Source organism: Manduca sexta, chromosome 8 (assembly GCF_014839805.1).
Source record: "Manduca sexta isolate Smith_Timp_Sample1 chromosome 8, JHU_Msex_v1.0, whole genome shotgun sequence".
Classification (NCBI taxonomy): Eukaryota; Metazoa; Arthropoda; class Insecta; order Lepidoptera; family Sphingidae; genus Manduca; species Manduca sexta.
In genome coordinates this window covers 12168163-12187736 of record NC_051122.1, presented here as the reverse complement: position 1 = coordinate 12187736, position 19574 = coordinate 12168163, and the positions used below count along the sequence as shown (strand labels likewise).

At 33.9% G+C, this 19574-nt stretch overlaps 2 protein-coding genes across 2 annotated transcripts; one reads left to right on the top strand and one right to left on the bottom strand.

The window, feature by feature from the left end:
• Positions 1-1077: 1077 nt before the first annotated feature.
• LOC115444767 lies at positions 1078-5073 on the bottom strand. Its single transcript, XM_030170670.2, has 4 exons — positions 4966-5073; positions 4750-4837; positions 2846-2975; positions 1078-1219 (listed from the first exon to the last, which is right to left on the bottom strand). The coding sequence occupies exons 2-4, from the start codon at positions 4833-4835 to the stop codon at positions 1118-1120; spliced, it is 318 nt and encodes a 105-aa protein (XP_030026530.1). The 5' UTR covers positions 4836-4837; positions 4966-5073; the 3' UTR covers positions 1078-1117.
• A 438-nt stretch (positions 5074-5511) lies between these two features.
• On the top strand, positions 5512-19279 carry LOC115444766 (GTPase HRas). Its single transcript, XM_030170669.2, has 2 exons — positions 5512-6141; positions 13747-19279. Exons 1-2 carry the CDS (start codon positions 5746-5748, stop codon positions 13924-13926), a joined length of 576 nt encoding a protein of 191 aa, XP_030026529.1. The 5' UTR covers positions 5512-5745; the 3' UTR covers positions 13927-19279.
• The last annotated feature ends 295 nt before the right edge of the window (positions 19280-19574 follow it).

The following is a 19574-nucleotide window of genomic DNA, read 5'->3' as shown; positions in this document are numbered from 1 at the left end:
GACATGTCCCTCCCATTCTACTATTAAGCTGAATCCCATTTAATACAAAACCTTGCCAGCAAACGTACCATCCATTTAGCTACATACTTAAATATCACCTAACCAACATTTCAGTACTGTTGAATTATAGAAATTAGGCAAACTTTGAACCGACAATAATCTTAATTGTCACACAAACGTAATTTTTGGGCCACGGTCTTAATAGAGCGAATTTCTGCCATTTGGAGAGAATACGCAGGTGTCTCAACATAAAATTAAATCCAAATACAATTTTGTCACCGCTCTAGATTATAATAATTATTATAATTTGAAACATCCGTGAACTGCTCGACGCGCGTGACTAAAGCATGATAAAACAATCTTGTATCTTATCGTAACAACAAACTTTCCAAGTCGCGGGTGCTTTACCTGCCTACCCTACCATGGATGATAGCGTAATCATGTAAACCGCATTCAACGCAAAATCATACACACCGGCAGATAATTAGCGGTTGCGCCTAACTGTTTGCTACCGTCAAATTAATTATCTTGACTATTATATCAAACTGGTAATACTACTGAACGTCTTTCCTACCCAATTAACATCGTGTCCAGTAATGTTTGGACTATTTATATGGAGTAAATTCACTTGTTTTCCCAGCCCTTAGGGAAGGTTGACTTGTCAAGAGCCCTGAGTAATGTCCAAGCGCCATATTATTTTCTTACTAATATTATAAATGAGGAAGCTTCTAAACTTGTTCGAATATTCTTTGAAAATAAACAGAGAATCCGTTGGTTGGATTCGGAAAGAATAACATATTATAATAGGTTACTGTTATATATTTGGGCTTACATCTTGGGAAAGTATTTCCGCGGGCAAATTCGCCAAAAGAAAATGCAGAAACAGGTAAACACACTCAGATGGAATATGGCACACGAGTAGATCATGTCCTTGATTAACATATAAGCTAGGTATACTTTACCCCGAGTATATAATATATCGCTACAGTAATTTAGGGATTTTTTTGCATAGGGAAAGGCTTTTCACGGCAACACTGTAAGCAACACTTAGTTTATCATAAATAAGAACGCAACAAGTTCTTGTTAGTAAACTTTATTAGCACTTTATCTACAAATGTCACGGATCAGGGGGTGCGTAGGCGAGCCCGATGTTCCTCAACTCACAATCTTCCTGCATGAAGTCTCGCAGCAAAAGTTTCTTCAGCGCCGTGCGACGAACCTTAAGTTAGGGAGACCAATCACTGACGTGAATTTAGAACGCAATCCTACTGAAGTTAAATGCGAAAGTTGAGTTATTAGTGAACGTGGAATCACGCATATAAAATATAGACTACGTTTTGTTTAAACTCGTTGGTTTTTTTCTATCTTGGATAAGAACATGTAACAATTTTACGGGGTATTTTTTTTCCTACGGGAGGCATCGCAAGCAATACCGTGTAAACAAAGGAAAGAGGGAAAAATGCTGTAATTGCCATACTCCTGGCAGATTTAATGATGACAGGGAAAGTAACGTCAAGATTTTATCACACGTCAATTATCGAGAAATCACCTTGGCTACTGACGCTATAAGCAAAACAAGGTAGCTCCACCAATCTGTGACGCATTTTTATATTCTATAAGTTATCGTTGAAGTGTTGCAATTGATTAAATTATATTATTGCAATTCAGTTTATAGTTTTCAATGTATGCCATTATTCGCTTAACGATCTGTCGTACGCCAAATTTGCGGCCTTACTCCACCGAAACCAATAACTACCAGTACTCGACGACGCGGCAAAGTGAGTTACTAACTTCTCTCTGAACTCGACAAGTTGTCAATATTTTCGAAGTGACAAAACTATATTATATTTTCTGTACGGCAAAATATTAACTCTCACGTTTGTCGTAAACTGAAAATGAAATATCCAAGACGAACAGAATATATTATTGATACATTTTGTGGATAGAATTTCAATAAACTTTAATCATTATCCTTTAATTATTTAAAGTCTGAACACGCCGATAGCCTAGTTGGATACAAATGTCGGCAGGTTGAAAGCCCAAGGGCTCGTGACCTCGTGACGCCTCAAAAGTTATGTCTGTATTTTTTGTGTATTATCGCTTGCTTTAACGGCGAAGTGAAACATCGTGAGACGACTTGCATACCTGAGAACTTCTCTATAAGAATTTTGACGGTATGTGTAGTCTACCAATACGCATTAGGGCAGCGTGGTGGACCAAGTCCTAATTCAGTAGTAGAGGAGAACCTTGCCCAGCAGTGGGGCAGCATACATATAATACATAGCTGATCTTATTTTTATATATAGTCGTCACGCCCCGAGCGGCATTTTAAGTAGGAAAAACCCCAATATTACGTAAGTATATGAAAAAGGTATCAAACCTTATACACGATCTTATAAAGTTGAGCAACGTAACAAGATCGCCCAAGCTATACTTAATAGCTCTGTCTAGTCTTAACAAATGACCTAGGCACCTATAGCGAGGTAAGCTACATAGTAAGTAGTAGTGAAAGATTTGCCAATATTTATTTAATTTTATTTAGATTTACTTACAGTTGTAACAATTGTACAAAAATATAAAACATACTCACTAGTTTAGAATAAGTTGCACAACCAAGCAAACACAGAATGCCAAAAATACAACAAAAAAAAAAGAAAAGATAAGGTTAAGAACGGATAACGTGATGTGATTCCCGGAGGTATGGGCACCATGACAATAATTACATATAGGCCTATAAGGCGGCATAATTGCAACCAGGGATGCTCACGTAGGACATACGGGACACAAAGTTAGTGCCCTGTTCTTAAAAAAATAATAAATCTGGCACTGGTAAATAGATACTTACAGCCAGCGTCTGCAGCTTGGCCTGGCGCAGCTCCTCGCGGATGAACATCATCTCGGGCCGCAAGTCGCGGTGCGCGAACGGATCCATGCTGATCTTTAGCTTGGGATCTATTCCCGACAATTGTTGATCACTGGAATCATATTTCAGTAAGTGGCGTAGCTGGCCCTGGTAAAGGCCCAGGTGTTAAAAATGCCTTCCCCCGGCCTAGTATATATAACACCTGTAGGGGAAAATCCCAGATTTAACTCTTTGGTAGACAAGATGCTATCTTAGTTTTCAAAGGGTGGCGACCTAACAACCTGCAGCTTGAGGTTTAGGAACTGACCGGTCTGGGGGGCCCATAACTCTACGGTAGCCATTACCCTGATTTTAGATATCATAGAAATTACACTAAACAATGTAACTTTTTACTATATTTAAAGTAAACGAGAGTTTTCACCTTTTCAGTTACTACAGTGCCTGTATCAGTGGCGTAATTTGATTGCGGTATTACTGTTGTGCTGAGGCCTCGGGTTTGATCTCCGTGTTGTGATATTGAGTTTTACTGCTCAGTATTAGAGCGGAACGGAATGGATAATTGAACGTGCCCGATAATTTTAACACATCTTTTATTTTATGTGAAGCAAAGTGTTTTCATTTTGGTTTTATTTTATTTTTGTCAAGATAATAAAAACGTTGGTTAGAACACAAAAGTGAAGAGGCGATTTCAAGTTTGGTATTTTTTCAGCCATTCAGGCTGGTTGTACGTGTGTAAAAATAATAAAACTGTCTGCTTCCAACATGATAATATTGTCCTTCGCCAATGCATTATACTTATCAGCTTTAACGTTGCCGGCGCTTTAAAAATTCAATTTCTATTCAAACTTGACTTAATTTCCAATTAGCAATAGAAATAGACGGCACGTGTACCAACAAACCGTTATAAAGCTTATCAGAACGGCAAAGTTTGCAAACTTTTAATTTTCCATTTTATGTTACCTATGCACACAATGAGTATTTATAAGTGTGAACAATAGCTTTTGTCCATATTGTTTTCGTGTAATAAGTACTTAACATGTAGCGTACATTTTCATCGCTTATGTAAATTTGAACCGATTACGTAAGTACCTAATAAATATTTTAGAAGTTTAATTTTGGATTTCAAAACGTATTTGCTATGCGACTTACCTACGAACTTAAGGGCTACCGCTACCACACCGCTAATATAGTTTTTAAATTATTTTTGATATTCCATCATCGCTAGGCTGCAGTAGCAATGCGGCAGAGGCGCCTAAGAGTTCAGCCTACATAAGTACAGCAAAGCGGTGTCAGCGCAGCAACGCGTCATTGACGTATACAAGACCTATCATATTCAGTAAATTAAACTCAAAATAAAAATTTTAAATGGTCACAAAGCTTCGTAAAAAAATATGACCACAAACAGTAAAGTCAATCAAATATTTTAAGAACCTACGCACTGGTTTTAACATTTTAAAAATTGTCTGATATGTTCTTCAATGTTAGAATTGTAACGATGTCATCTTTACATAGATATAAGCTGAGAGATATTTTAGTAAAACACTAAGTTGGATCGTTTGTTAAATGGTACCTATATGAGATTAAACCAAAATTCTGGTCCAAAAAGACAAGCTTTCCTTTAATAAGATAGAATTAAGGCAGCCTACAGCCTATAAAGTTTTATTTATTTTAATAAGGTAATGTTGAATCTCGGTTTGTTTTACAAAAGACGCCGTTTTCTTTGTCTACAACTTTGTGTCTCTTGTACCTATGCGGAATCGGATCCATGTATATGATGGCTTAAGTTAATTTCAATAAAAACAGAAATAAAGTTCTTAAATATAACGAGCTGTAAATGGTCTAAAATCGAACCATTTTTAAATAATAACAATAGAATGTAAACTAACAATCTGGCTCCGACATCAGCCTCCAAAGCACCAGCTTCTTCTAAAGTTTCCGGGACAGCTTCCTCCTCTTCTGGATCTCCAGACATTGCTGTAGGTACTCGGTGTCAAATTAAATAATATTTTAAAAAATTACGACGCGCTACTATAATCCTCGATAATACTTATCTGTTCTGAAACAAAATTATCAAAGAGAATTATAAAAAAAAAATTAATTACCGCTTTTGAATAATTAGTCAAATATAGAAATATAATATTATAGTGACAAAACGAATGTCTTATTTATTCCAAAGAATGTATTCGTATTTTCCCAAATCCGGCCAGTTCCTGACCTAAAAACCGATTGCCAAATTGATAAATGATCTTTAAAATTTTATAATAAAATCGACATCTAAAATTAATTATAATTTTATGAATTATATTAACAATTTTCCGCATCACAACTTGTACAGCAAAATCAAGAAAAAAGAAAAATATTGTAAAGCTAAGATGTTTTTGTATCACGTCATTGTTGTAAAGTAGGTATGAATAATTAAATAAAACGCCATCTATCACATACTCCTTGCATTTTTTACTATCCTGTATAAAATGACAATGAGAATGTTCAAAACATTGCAATGAAATCAATAGATTTTGAGGTATACAAAAAAAAGTTCTGCCAAAAAAAAGATTATTTTAATCATCTACTTAATAGTTAAATAAAAAATTAACTATGTTAATTATATTTTGTATATAAAAATGAGAACGATGAGTCATCAACACTGAAGTTTCGGAACGCACTTGCACTCCGGTAAAAGGGTGAGTGAACCTACTCATTGTTATTTATTGCATTTGACTCTAATAATACATTAATTAGCCATTTTACGGGCACATCGGGCGCAATAACACAGGCAGTGACAGCCATGCCGATGTGAGTAATACGAGAGGTGTGGCGCGACCGGGGCGTTGTTCTTGTGTGCAGTGACATTGTGTGAAAAAATATTTTTTCTATCTCGCAAGATGACCGAGTACAAATTAGTTGTGGTGGGCGCCGGAGGCGTCGGTAAATCCGCATTGACTATACAGCTGATACAAAACCATTTTGTTGACGAGTACGATCCGACGATAGAGGATTCTTACCGTAAACAAGTAGTGATTGACGGTGAGACGTGCCTGTTGGACATATTGGACACAGCGGGGCAAGAAGAGTATTCCGCGATGCGGGACCAGTACATGCGGACTGGCGAGGGGTTCCTGCTAGTGTTTGCGGTGAACAGCGCCAAGAGCTTCGAGGACATCGGCTCGTACCGCGAGCAGATTAAGCGCGTGAAGGACGCGGAGGAGGTGCCCATGGTGCTGGTGGGCAACAAGTGCGACCTGCAGGCGTGGGCCGTGGACATGACGCAGGCCAGAGAGGTATGACTTTGTTAACTATACACACCACTTACAAACTGATTATTGTAATACTATTCTATTTACACACAAGACTTGGTTAGTAATTAGGCTTTATGGGTTATAGTTGTCCATAAAATTAGCAACAAAATAAGAATCAACATTGCTGATATGCAACACCTGTTATTAAGCAAACAGATATTACTTCACTGCATAATTCATTCTTATAAAGATAAATATTGTCTATTTCTATACTCATGTCTTATTGTTATCGTTTACTAAGGTATCAAGGTTTGTAATTGCCTTCATTGTTGACATAAAAAGCTAAGATATATCAAATTTATTATACACCTGTAGAGATGGTTTGCTTAATTATGAATGGGCTTATCTCTTGAACTAATGCTCTAATTGACAAAATTTCTTTTATTATTAGGAAGTTGCACAATCCTTGACGACTATAGCAATTATTTTATCCTGAAAATTTACATAAATATGTCTGTAAAAAAGAAAATTAATATAACTAGAGTTATGTAATCTGTTTTTTAATAACAAGTGTTCTATGATAAGTGTTGAGTATTATGAGAAACATTGTTTTGATTGCAGCTTTATATGGATGTAGATGTATGCCCTTTCTTAGAATAATGCTATTTACTACATTTTTTTTATATAAATATATTACAATGATCCCAGACTTGATCTATCTCTGCAGTGTTCTAAACCATTCAATGGTTTATGAATTAAGCAGAAAAACAAACTTGTACATTTATAATTTTAAGAGGAAGTCAAAATCTATCCTGTAACAATATCTACAAATAAGTTTTACAATATCTCCTAACTTTTCAAAGCTGAAATTAATTTTGCCCTCAATATGTTTGCAACAGCAAAATGAAATACAAGACATTGACTGCAATTCATACTGCCTTCATTGTCACACAATATTTGATTTTAACTACTGGCCAAAAAGACTTAACATCTTGTGTCTCAGGATGATATGTACGGTGGAATACCAAACAATACTTTGTAATTCAATGTTTATGGGCGGTTGTATCATCTCATCTCACCTGTCATCTCTTCATGTTTTGATCAGTGGCATAGGGTCCATATAACTCAATTCCTATCAGCTGCTCTTTATGTAGAATCTAATTATCATTTGAATGATTTGCAGACTGCATTTATGCATTTTGGTGCCTGTATGTTGTGTCAGGTTCCCCTTTGGAAAATTTCACCTTTCGCCACTGGTCTTCTCAAACAACTGTTTGTTAATTTTGCTATGGTTATTCTCATTATGTTATACTATTCCAAAATATTTGAAATAATTACAGGTTAATTATTTCAAATATTTTGGAAGTTGATTGAGATTTTTGGTATTCTATAAATGCATCATATAGAAGATGGAAAAACAACCTTATATCCTTTATCACAGGTTTCTCACTTTATTGATTATGCTATCCAGGTAAGATAAACACTCCAAACATCCTTACAAATCTAGAAAACCCACACTTGTAGTAATTCTATACATGCATTACTAATACATCTTAATTACAAAGTAACAATTTATAACCATAAACCTTATCCACAAAAATGTGGTTAATTTGATTCAATTAATAATAGGATATCTGACCATATATTATAATATCAGCCCTGTATTATATACTGTTCCACTGCTGGGCACGGGCCTCCTCTACTACTGAGAGTGATTAAGCCTTAGTCCACCACATTGGCCAGTGCGGATTGGTAGATTTCACACACCCTCAAAATTCCTATAGAGAACTTCTCAGGTATGCGGGTATCCTCAAAATGTTTTCCTTCACAGTTAAAGCAACCCATATTTCACAAAGCATGCATACATCATTTTAGAAGAGTGAGAGTTGTGTGCCCTCAGGATTTGAACTTGCAAACATTTGTCTCGGCAGTCCGTTCCACACTTACCTAGGCTATCGGCGCTTTAGGCTGTTATAATGGCAGTTTAAATAAAAAAATAAACATAATTTCTTGCCTTATTATCTACTTACATAATATTGTTAAACATTACAGTTTGTGTTTACTTGGTGAACTTGTCGTTTAAAGCAAATGTGATTATAATATTATCTTTGAAATCATTTGTATATGAAAATTAATTTATTTGTATGAGCAATCAGTCATTGTATGTGATGTTATCAAACCTTATTTGATTATTCAATGTATTAAGGTATTCAAAATACCTCTATGCTAAACCACAATGTTTTGTCAAAGGCAACAAATGTTATATAATTATTTGCTATTTAATTTTTATTTATATCGGTTACATAGAATTTTTACTTGTAGCTATTGAAAATTGTTTAATCACTTAATTATCTCTACCCATACCAAAAGGTCTAAGTATTCACTGAGCACAATTGCCTAGCATGTTCACCGATATTCACCACAAGAGATTAGTATGATTAAAATCTTAGTTTATAGAGTATGTATTTATAGTTGAGAGATTTAAATACATGGTAGTTCATGGTTGCATGTTACTAATAAAAATTATACTGCCTTCAAAAACCACTAAAAACCAAAAAATATATAATGATTGCTTATTTTTACGCGAATTTTACATTAAAATAAAACTAAAGGCGGAGAGTCCGCCCCGTGACCACGAAGGCTGCAGTCTTCGAAACGTCGGGAGAAACTTATAATATAAAAACCGCGATACAATCCGCAAAATGATTTTATTAAAACCAAAAAATATCTTATCATTGCCTATATTACTGCTTACCAATTTTGGTGTTGGTACCTTACTTATAACCTTACATTTTACATTGGACTGCCTCAGTGGCTTAGTTTTAATGGATGCGCGGTATGGCAGCGCTCTAAGGTCCTGGGTTCGAATTCCAGGTCGGGCAAAGTGATATCTAGGGGTTTTTCTGCACTGTACCAGCCCGGTGTCTGGAATTTGTGCCTGATATGGCGATAGACTCGTCCCCTATCATATCAAGGGACGGAACACACTTGGCGAAAAGTGGGTGCCCTGGTTGCACCTCTGCATACCCCTTCAGGGATAAATGTGTGTGTATATTATGTTAATAGTAAAATTAAGTCATACTTATATTATACTAGCTTTTGCCCGCGGCTCCGCACGCGTTATAAAGTTTTTCAGGCTAAAGTTTTCGGTTATAAAAGTAGTAGTTTCCCGGGAGCCTATGTTCTTCCCAGGGTCTCAAACTGTCTTCATACCATATTTCATCATAATGCGTTGGGTAGTTTTTGAGTTTAACACGTTCAGGCAGACGGATGCAGTGGGGGACTTTGTTTTATAATAATATTTTTTAGAACTTTTTAAGAGGAACAATCCCGTCATACATCATTGTTGCATAACTTTAACCGTTTACGCAGCGCACGCAACGAAAGCTCTCAAAACTAATAAATTGTCCCCGTTTTTGCAACATGTTTCATTACCGCTCCGCTCCTATTGGTCATAGCGTGATGATATATAGCCCATAGCACTTCACAAATAAAGGGCTATCCAAAACAAAACTAATTTTTCAGTTCATACTGGTAGTTCCTGAGATTAGCCATTACTGCTCCGCTCCTATTGGTCATAGCGTGATGATATATAGCCTATAGTACTCCACGAACAAAGGGCTATCCAACGCAAAAAGAATTTTTCAGTTTGGACCGGTAGTTCCTGAGATTAGCCATTACTGCTCCGCTCCTATTGGGTATAGCGTGATGTTATATAGCCTATAGCACTCCACGAACAAAGGGCTATCCAACGCAAAAATATTTTTTCAGTTTGGACCGGTAGTTCCTGAGATTAGCGCGTTCAAACAAACAAACAAACAAACAAACAAACAAACTCTTCAGCTTTATATAATAGTATAGATTATCAGTTTAAAAAATAGACTTGTGAAATGAAAAATATTTGGAACAGATACAAATTGTAAACAAGTTGTCATCACCAAGAGACAAAATACGATGAAGTGGTTTCCTACTTCCTGTAGACATTTTACCTGTTCATAATAATACATTTGAGAATTATTTTTTTTATGTACAATTTTTAAGATCTATATTTTTGTTATTATTGTTTATATACAAATAACATATATAAGGAAATTTTGACATTGCATTGCTAAATGAAACTACATACTTCTTGAAAATAACACCTTACAATAAGTTACTCTGACTGTAGATGTAAAATAAATAAGAGTAAGTTTCAAACAAAATAAATATCAATAAAAAGTAATTTAATTTTACGCGCCCTAATGCCACTACTATTGCTCAAAAAAGGTTTGTTACAGCAACATCATTCTTTCAGTCAGAAATATATTTGCTCTATACTAAAAAATTATCAAAAAATCTGAAAATAAAACTGGGATTTTTGGTAAAAATATCCGTCATTGATGGATAATTTTCGGCACAATGTAGGCATAGGCAAAGTCAAGTATGTGGTTTCATTTAATAACACAATGTTTTATTACTAAAATGTTTATGAGCCAGAGTTTATATATTTTTTTGCTCTACATTTGAGCCCAAAGGAACAATAAAGCTGTCTTGTTACAGTTGATTTAAACAGTGGCATTCTTTCTGCCAGATCAGTTAATACCAACAACTAATACTGACTAATATGCACAGAGATAAGCCATTTCCTAACACTAGCAACAAACATTAAATCAAATAAAATATACATTGTTAAAAACACTGCAATGTTCTATATTTATAAAGCCTTGACATTATAATTAAGTAGGTATGTTTTAAAGAATCTTAATATGAATACCATAGGGTTTGGCCACTAAATACTTATAAACATACTTTCACTGTAACAGCCTTGAATTTAATGATTTATTCTGTATTCTTTATAGTAAAACTAGGTTTTATTGTGGATCTTGTAAATCTTTTCGCACAATTAAATGTCATGTGACCATAATATTATAATTTTTGGGATAGTGTTTATCATATACATAATCGTAATAAAGAAATACATAATCTTTTTATTTAAGTTAAGATTTTGATTTGTATTTTTAACAAAGTTTGTTAACTTATGAGGCATTCTTTATTCACAGAATAATCCTGGTTGAGTGATCAGGTAAACTTTAAAGTATACATTTAACCTCCGAAATATAAGGTTTTATTATTTGGCTTACTATAAATATATTAGTTGCCGGCCAGTGGTCGTTATTCGACTGCAATTCGTAATGTTTTAAAGTTTTTACATTGTAAAGGTTCTTCTGCACTCTTTTTCTATATAAAATATAATTACGCCAAATTTAGAATGCTCCGTGCGCGCAATGTGTTTAAAAAGGTGTACAACGTTTTTCTACATAGTGTATGGGTAATAAAATTATTATATAATTATTTCTATGTCCGATAACTATATTTCTGGTTTATTTTTCCCTGCTTTATTATTTAGAAACGATTAATTAGTGTAGGCTAATCCATGTCAATAAGTATTCTTATCAGAAAAGTCTTATACCATTTAGTACATTATATTTATAATCTCACCATGTCCTACTAACAGTGCTACACTTAATTTAATAGACAAAGAATACAGAAACAATTGTATAAAATTGAATCACTAGACGAATATTAGGAATATAAACCTTTGTACGCAGCGCCGCTCACGTAAAAGGTTTTTCTAATATAAAATGCCCTCTATATATTTTTCCAGAATAATAAGCAGCCTATGTCTTCCCAGGGTCTCAAACTATTTCCAGACAACATTTTATTGAAATCGATTCAGTGGTTCAGCTATGAACGCGTAACAGAGACGATAGCTACTTTCGCATTCATAAAAATAGATATATTTACTCCTTACTGTTAATTCTGCCGTCGGATGATTAATGCAACCGTAATTATGTATGGCATACTATAAATAGTTGCGGTTGACATAAAATTACATTAAATTACACGTCAACTTGCGGAAAAACAATGAACACAATGGACATAATTGAGTAGGAGTCCATGTAATGTTTTATTACGGGGTATTTCAAAAAAGGATTTTTTTATAAACCTGAATGATGAGACGAGCTAATCGCACGTCTGATAAGCTCATTTATTAACAAGCAACCGCCTATAATTTCCGATTAATAGCTCTATACCTATTAAATTAGTAGGCTGTCGCCCAAAAATTCCAATTTTTCTTTCGGCTTCCCTTCATATATAAATACCTGCCAGGTTGGCGTCAGAAAATATCCATTACCCCACTAAAACCTACAAAGATGTATCCAGTGGTGATTTTCCCAAAGCCGACTAGCCTTAGATAGATATTTGGAGCGGTCAACTCGCAAAACGACAAGTGTTTGCGAAAGTTATACACTAGAGGTAAGGTCAGCGTGTCCTATTCTAATCAAAGGATAGCGTTAATGACCGTATAAGTTAATAGAGGATTTTCTGAATCTCTTACCTATACGGCTAACGACGCTGTCCTTCGAATAGAACGTCCGTAATTTCAAAAAGACGAATTTGCCCATATAAACGAAATAGGGACCCCGATCTTACCTTGAGCATTTCGAGCCTGCCCGCTTATGTCTGATAGTGAAAGCAACTTGAACCGTGGCAGCATGAGTAGAGTGTCTCAAGGTAATAAGCTAAGTAATGGCTGCTGGCACTATGAGACCTAGAGCAGGTAACACTTAGCCTACTGCTGGATGCAACTGTTTTTTTTTTCTATAAATATTGCGTTACACAACATTGTTATACGATTATTACGCTATTAGTCATTGCAACAATGATTAGTTGCGTTGTACGAGAAACGCCCCCGCATGCTACAATGTGTGACATTTGTACCTATAATTAGATTACTACTAATATCTAATGCAATACTTTTTACATAAAATGTAAACAAACTAGTTCTAGGACTATTTTTGTGTAACTTTCATTATATTGTATGATTTGGAAAATAGAATTATTATAAGCAGATAGAGGCCTTTTAATGTATATGTTTATACGTTTTATAATAATTTCTATTAAAATGAAATAATAATATGCACGCTGACCACACAACCCTTTCTTATTCAAGGTGCAGCTTCCTGTTGCGAAAAAAATATAATAGAAGTAAACTTAAATACATTAGTTGTTCTTATACACCATGAAATAGCTGCTATGCGATCATGGTTGCTAATACTGCTACAAGTTCATTGTTTTTATTTTGCAAGAGAGCTGTTGTGATATCCACCACCCATAAATTCCAATAATATCTTAAGAATCATGATGCAAATTACCTAACACATGTAGTGCTTAAAAATATACTTACTAAAATTGATTAGAATGCTTTATTTGCTCCCTATAACGTCAACTGCTCATTTTGACGTCCTTTGATTACGTCAATATATTGATAAGAGGACATATTTTATGTAAATCGTATATATATATTGCGCCTATATCTAACAATATGCATAAAACTTTATGGTATTTTAATAAAAGTTATCTTTTGTAAGGAAACTATGTACGTGTTATTGCTAAGAATTAAATGTATGCCACAAAACGATAACGTAACCACAATGATAAATTAAAATGTAATTTATAAATACTATTTGCCCGCATGAAATTTTCCCAGAACAATTGAAGTAATCAAATGAAGATACAATCAATCAGTATACCTAAGTATAGGATAAATAGCTGTATTAAAAAAAGAACACTAAGTAAATAACATTTTCATTGTTCACATTAAAGGTGGCGCGGAGTTACGGCGTGCCATTCGTAGAGACTTCAGCCAAGACGCGGATGGGGGTCGACGATGCCTTCTACACGCTCGTGCGAGAGATACGCAAGGATAAGGAGAGCCGCGGCAAAAAGTACAAGCGGGGGCACAAGCTGGGCTCCGGGCGCGGCATTAAATGCACGCTACTGTAAGCCGTAGATAGTATTAGGCTTGGACTGCAAGGATCTCGGTCTTTTTAGCTAGGAGAATGGGGCAGGAGCCAGAGACACGATGGTAAAGTTTGTATGGAACTTTTGGACGTTGTAAACAAAGTGGTTTTTGTGAACTTTAAGCTGTGCAGTTTGCATTATAAAAATTGTGGTCCATATGGATTGAATACCGCTTATGTCAAAATATTAACACCCTTATTCATAGACGTTATTTATCTAAGGACGCAGAATTGTTGTGATAACAAGTCTGTTTCTCAGCTTTGTTTATGCGACAGCTTCCTGTTTGTTCAGCTTTGTTTATCTGACCGCCAACTAGATTCAAATTGTATCTCAATACTAACCAATCACAACGGCCCTATGTCTACGCACTGCGAAGGCTGCCATGCCGTCAGCGCTGAGAAACAGATTTGTTATCACAGCAATGCTCCGTTCTTAGATAAATGACGTCTATGTATAAGGGGGTAAATGTTTACAACGTCTGCAAGATCCGTCAAAACGGTGGGGTTGTCAACTCAAATATCCTAGGTATTCATTTATACCAATTTACTGCCACCTGTTGTAGAAAGATGTAACAATGTGCTCTTAATTGTTTTCATTATTCGAGAACTTCGTACAAAAATATATCCAAGGGATGTGTAATAAATTGCCCCATTGTCCTTTCTGTGTCGAGTAATGAGACTTCTTGTTAATGTGGAAATAATATTTATGGATATTGTTCTGCTGATTTTCTAAAACCTATGGTATTGTTAAAAATATCATAAGTTTTGATATAACCGCAAAAGAAATAACATCTATTATGTTTATGCAAAACACACATTTTTTATTGAAGTACAAAAATAAGTTAACAACAAATTATAATGTATATATTTGATATAAAAACCGGCCAAGTGCGAGTCGAATTCAGGTACCGAAAATTCGTACCTCCGCCATATTTAGTATCTATTATTTGTTTTTAATATAACTCATATTCTCTGTTAAGATTACTCAATTTCAGTATGCTACTTATTACTATTCAAAATATAATATACGCATTGAAGATTGTACGGACGGATAAGCAGCCTAGTTTGGTAACAGGGTCCGGTTGATACCTTTTGGGTACGGTACTCCTAATTACGTCGTATAAATAAGTTTGTGTAAATTCCGAAAATGTCTAATTTGAGGGAGGCTGCGAGGCGCGGAATGAAAACTTATTCCGCAGACACGAAAGTACGGGTCATACAAAAAATATGAATATAAAACATTTGGGTTGGCCAAATGTGGGTTATTTTTAACGGGAAAAGTTTGGAAATCACGAACGGATGGTTACCCTATCATAGAGTTTATTAGGGAAGTATGAATTATGAAAGAATGATGCTGTGTGCACCAAAAAAAGTTTACAATATTGAATAATATTTTAATTGATTACCTGCTAAACATTCATGCTGATAGTAATAAAAGATGTACTAAAATTTATATTATTTTTTAAATGTGATACTTTTAAGTACTTCTTCAGGTAGCATATGTTTATATTTTTGATGCAACTAATAATTTGCACGCAATATTTAAAAAATAATGAAATATAAATCATGATATCTAATATTGTCTCTTATTTGGTGCACAAAAGATATTTTTCTTATAATTAATAAAAACGATCAGTCCTATTTGTCAATATTGTTGACAACAAGATGATTTGATTGACCATTCCCGAGTGAATGAATGATGATTTAAAATTTATGAATTTTGTACTCCTATTGGAAACAAGATAATAATTTTCATCTCTTTATTTGGTATTTGAAAACACATAATATAATAATTTTATGTAATTTATTATGTATTTTTTTATATATGTATTTAGAATTAATTTATTGTCTTTATAGAAGTGTATTATCAAGCCAGTAAATATGAATGAATTGCCATTTGAAATAATATCCATAAATATTATTTTTTTTATTTTAATAAAGGCAGTTACATTCTACCGTTAGGCATGCTTCTACATTAGATTTTCATTGTACAGTCTTGTTAATATAAAACCGTGTTGTGGGGCTTCTATGAAAATGGGGATTGAGTGTTTATGCATCTTATTGTATTCATATCTCGATACCAAAGTGTGACCAGCTGTGAAATATCTTCTTTGATTTTTTTTTCATTAAATCGCTCATAATTTCTCAGCTATCATGCTTTGGATTTCATGTATCGATATACATAGTAACCCAATCTCGATAAACCAATAAGTTTGCTTGTAATTCACACTACAAACTTTGGAAGTGTCTCAAGCGTTTCATAACAAAGTAAGGCTTTAATAATAAAATTGAGAACTTGAAAAAAGCCAACATAATAAATGCCGATTGTGTTTTTCATCCATCACACTTCTGAAAGCTATATGAAGTTGTAAAAAATAATATGCAACAAGCCAATATTAGCCTTTACCTCCTTAATTCTGTGTTCAAACCACCTAAAACATAGGTTGTGTATACAAACTTCTAGGTTTAGAAATTTAGTTATTATTCCGCTAAGTTTGAAAGTGTTTTCAGTTTGTATATGTTTCCTTTGCCTTTACCTTCCTCAGAGGAGACATTTAAAGGTCTGTTTAAATGTACGCCGTTATGGTTACTTCTGGGGCGTTTAGGAAATTCTACCATAATGAGTGTGATCTTTGTCACTAGCATGGGAGGAAGACAATATTATGTTAAATTTGCTGGTAAATGACCCATATATTTAAAGATACCATTTTTTAGGGTTGTATTGCCATGATAAAGAAAAGATGACGTTTTGGAACATGTTTCAGATAAATTATTTATAATTGGTTACCGGATTATATGCAACCTAAAAAGACCGAAATGAGCATGAATTATGTTTAAAATATGCATGCAAAACGTCAAAATATTCAACATCAATTAATTAATGGTCTCACGATTCCAACCGATTTATAATGTATTTCGCATTAAATTTTCACAAAAGTTGGTCATATTGGGTTTGTCATCCACTTATTGTTAGTTATCATAATTAACGGTAAATATAATACCCCCGATTATTGCAAAAATATTTATGCACCATCCCATGGTTTTAGGGATAATATACAAACTCTCACAAAAATGGCCAAAATATACAAATGCATATAATTCGTTTTCTAGTTATAATCATGCAAATTTGAGAGATGATTAATTACTCTCTTTTATAATTAAGTAGTATGAACATATAAAGGAAATCATTTGAAATTAAATAATGTTCCAAAAATGGCTAACCAACCTTAAAATCACATAAATCTTGTTTACTAACTAAACTAACTAACTTGTAACATATCAAGCATAAATAGCTCAGTCCTCAAGGCGTTGTACTGAAGGTGCTATTGTTGATCATACTTGAGCTGGTCGCTTAAAAGTCGATGAGTTGTCGAGGTACGGGCGCTCAAGTGACACGTCCATGAACGGATAAATTGGCGCGGAACGGCGCTACGGGCTACGGCCTTGTAATTATCAATATTTTTAGTATGACATTGTAATTCTACCTCCACAAGTACCTCGCTTGGGCCTGACTGCAGCGGCGACCTCCTTACAGAATGTGCCCGGCGCGTGTTCAAACTTTTGTAAAATAATTGGTATAACTGTTACTTAGATAGAGCAATCTGGCTGCGGTGCGGAAGGGGTTCTATGGAAATTCGTTTTTCCTCACCAGTCTTATAGTGTGGGACATTTGTCGGAACTATGTTGGTAATAATAAATATTGTAGTAAAAAGAAGCACCCTTATGTTTATCACATGAAAGTAGCTCTTTGTTTACAGGTATTAGGCAGGTAAGGGAAAACGAATTATATTCCAATCTTGTTATATTATAGTATACATTTATATTATATCAAATAATAAGATTTAATCCGTTAATAAATATTATAAGACTTGAAATTATAAACTAAATTATATAATTCTATATTTGTAATCTAATGAATATATGATTAAATCCACTTCCGCATCCCGCAAACATGAACATTTGTAAAAACGAAAAACAATGAAGATTGATGGTAAAATTTTCACGAAGTTATAAATATGTATTTAGCGTAAGGCTTGCAACACTGAAGTCTTTTTTATATCATATTTGAAAACGTATCTAAATTACCAATATTTGTTTTTCATTATGTTGCTTTTGAAAAGAAGCCTTGATTTTATTTGTGTGAGAGTTATGTCGTTGTACATCATTTTATAGTGTTTTACAAAAGGTGCCTCCGTTGTGTTCCGAGTAACTTATACATAAACTCTCACACAATAATGTCGTATAAGATTTAGATGAGATCGTCAAGAATGCAGCGACTAGAGTCGATTAGATCACTAGAGCAATTGAACGCTATATAAATATGACACAATGGGAGATTGTTATCGATGTAATTATAAGATAAATTGTTGAATGTTTTCTACTGTTTTAGCCGAGTAACTTTTTCTATTTCATTAGTATAGGATGCTTGATTCGACGCTTCCACAAAAGAGAACTTGGGCATTAAAATAAGGCATTAAAATGTAATACTTGCAAACATGTTAAATGAGGCAATTTCTCTTGACAAATATATTAAAAGAATGGAATGTATCTATGTTCAAAACCAGTTATTATTAGCGTATAAGAAATGTTTTGGCTACTTACATATTTTCTTCATTCTATAAATATTTAACATTTTATAAGGCTTCGTAAAGTTATTTCCATAGCGACAAGTTCTTTTTTCAATTATAAAATCCAGTTTATTTGGGTTCCCACAAATAGTTTATTAAGTATGTTATGCATATTGTTTTACTCAGCATGTACAATGAATTAATAAAACGAATTTTTTAAACAAATTAACATTATATTGGTATATATTTTGATAGATTTCCGTAGTGATTTAAGTTAAAGTATGTTTAGTCATTAGTTTATTGTAAGCAGATATGAACGGAAAATAGTTTTTTATGCATTATTTTGTCTTCAAACGCAGCGTCCTTATGCCGTTTGTGTCATCTGGTAATATTTCCATGATATGTAAAACCTCAGTTTACTTAATACTTGTACTAAGATACTTATTTGTATTTGACACAAATTCCCACCACTTCGGTATAAAGACGTGAAGAAATAAAACATTAAGCTGCCATGGAAATCGTAAATATTTGCCATTTGAAAAATTATATCCATTTTGTAGCCATATTTTTTTATATATTTTTAGTGCTTTGCAACATTTACAAGGAATAAATCAGTCATTGTACGAATGGTGTTGTAATGTTTACCATTTAAAATTAATTTTGAAGATATGCACAATATTTGTTGGAAATAGTAGATAATGTTTAATTAATTCTGTAACAATGTAGCACAAGACCGTGTGCTAATTGAAATAAATTGAGATCACTGTGGGTTTTGTTTTATTGGCGATTATATAATGTTTCTGATAGGTAGTTTATTATCGACGGTTATCACTCGCCACGCTGATTGATTATGACAATGATTTGCGTGATTGAATTTAATACATATTTGGAACAACACATTTTCTCCGTTTTTGAACCTAGTCTCAATTTTTTGGAAAAAAGCGTCAGCTTACCGATTGTTGATAATCATAGAAAAATTATAACAACGCCATCTATGATTTTTTAAATAAAAAATCACTAGCAAGTGTAGAATGTAGATTATAAATTTGTAATGTTGCTTCTT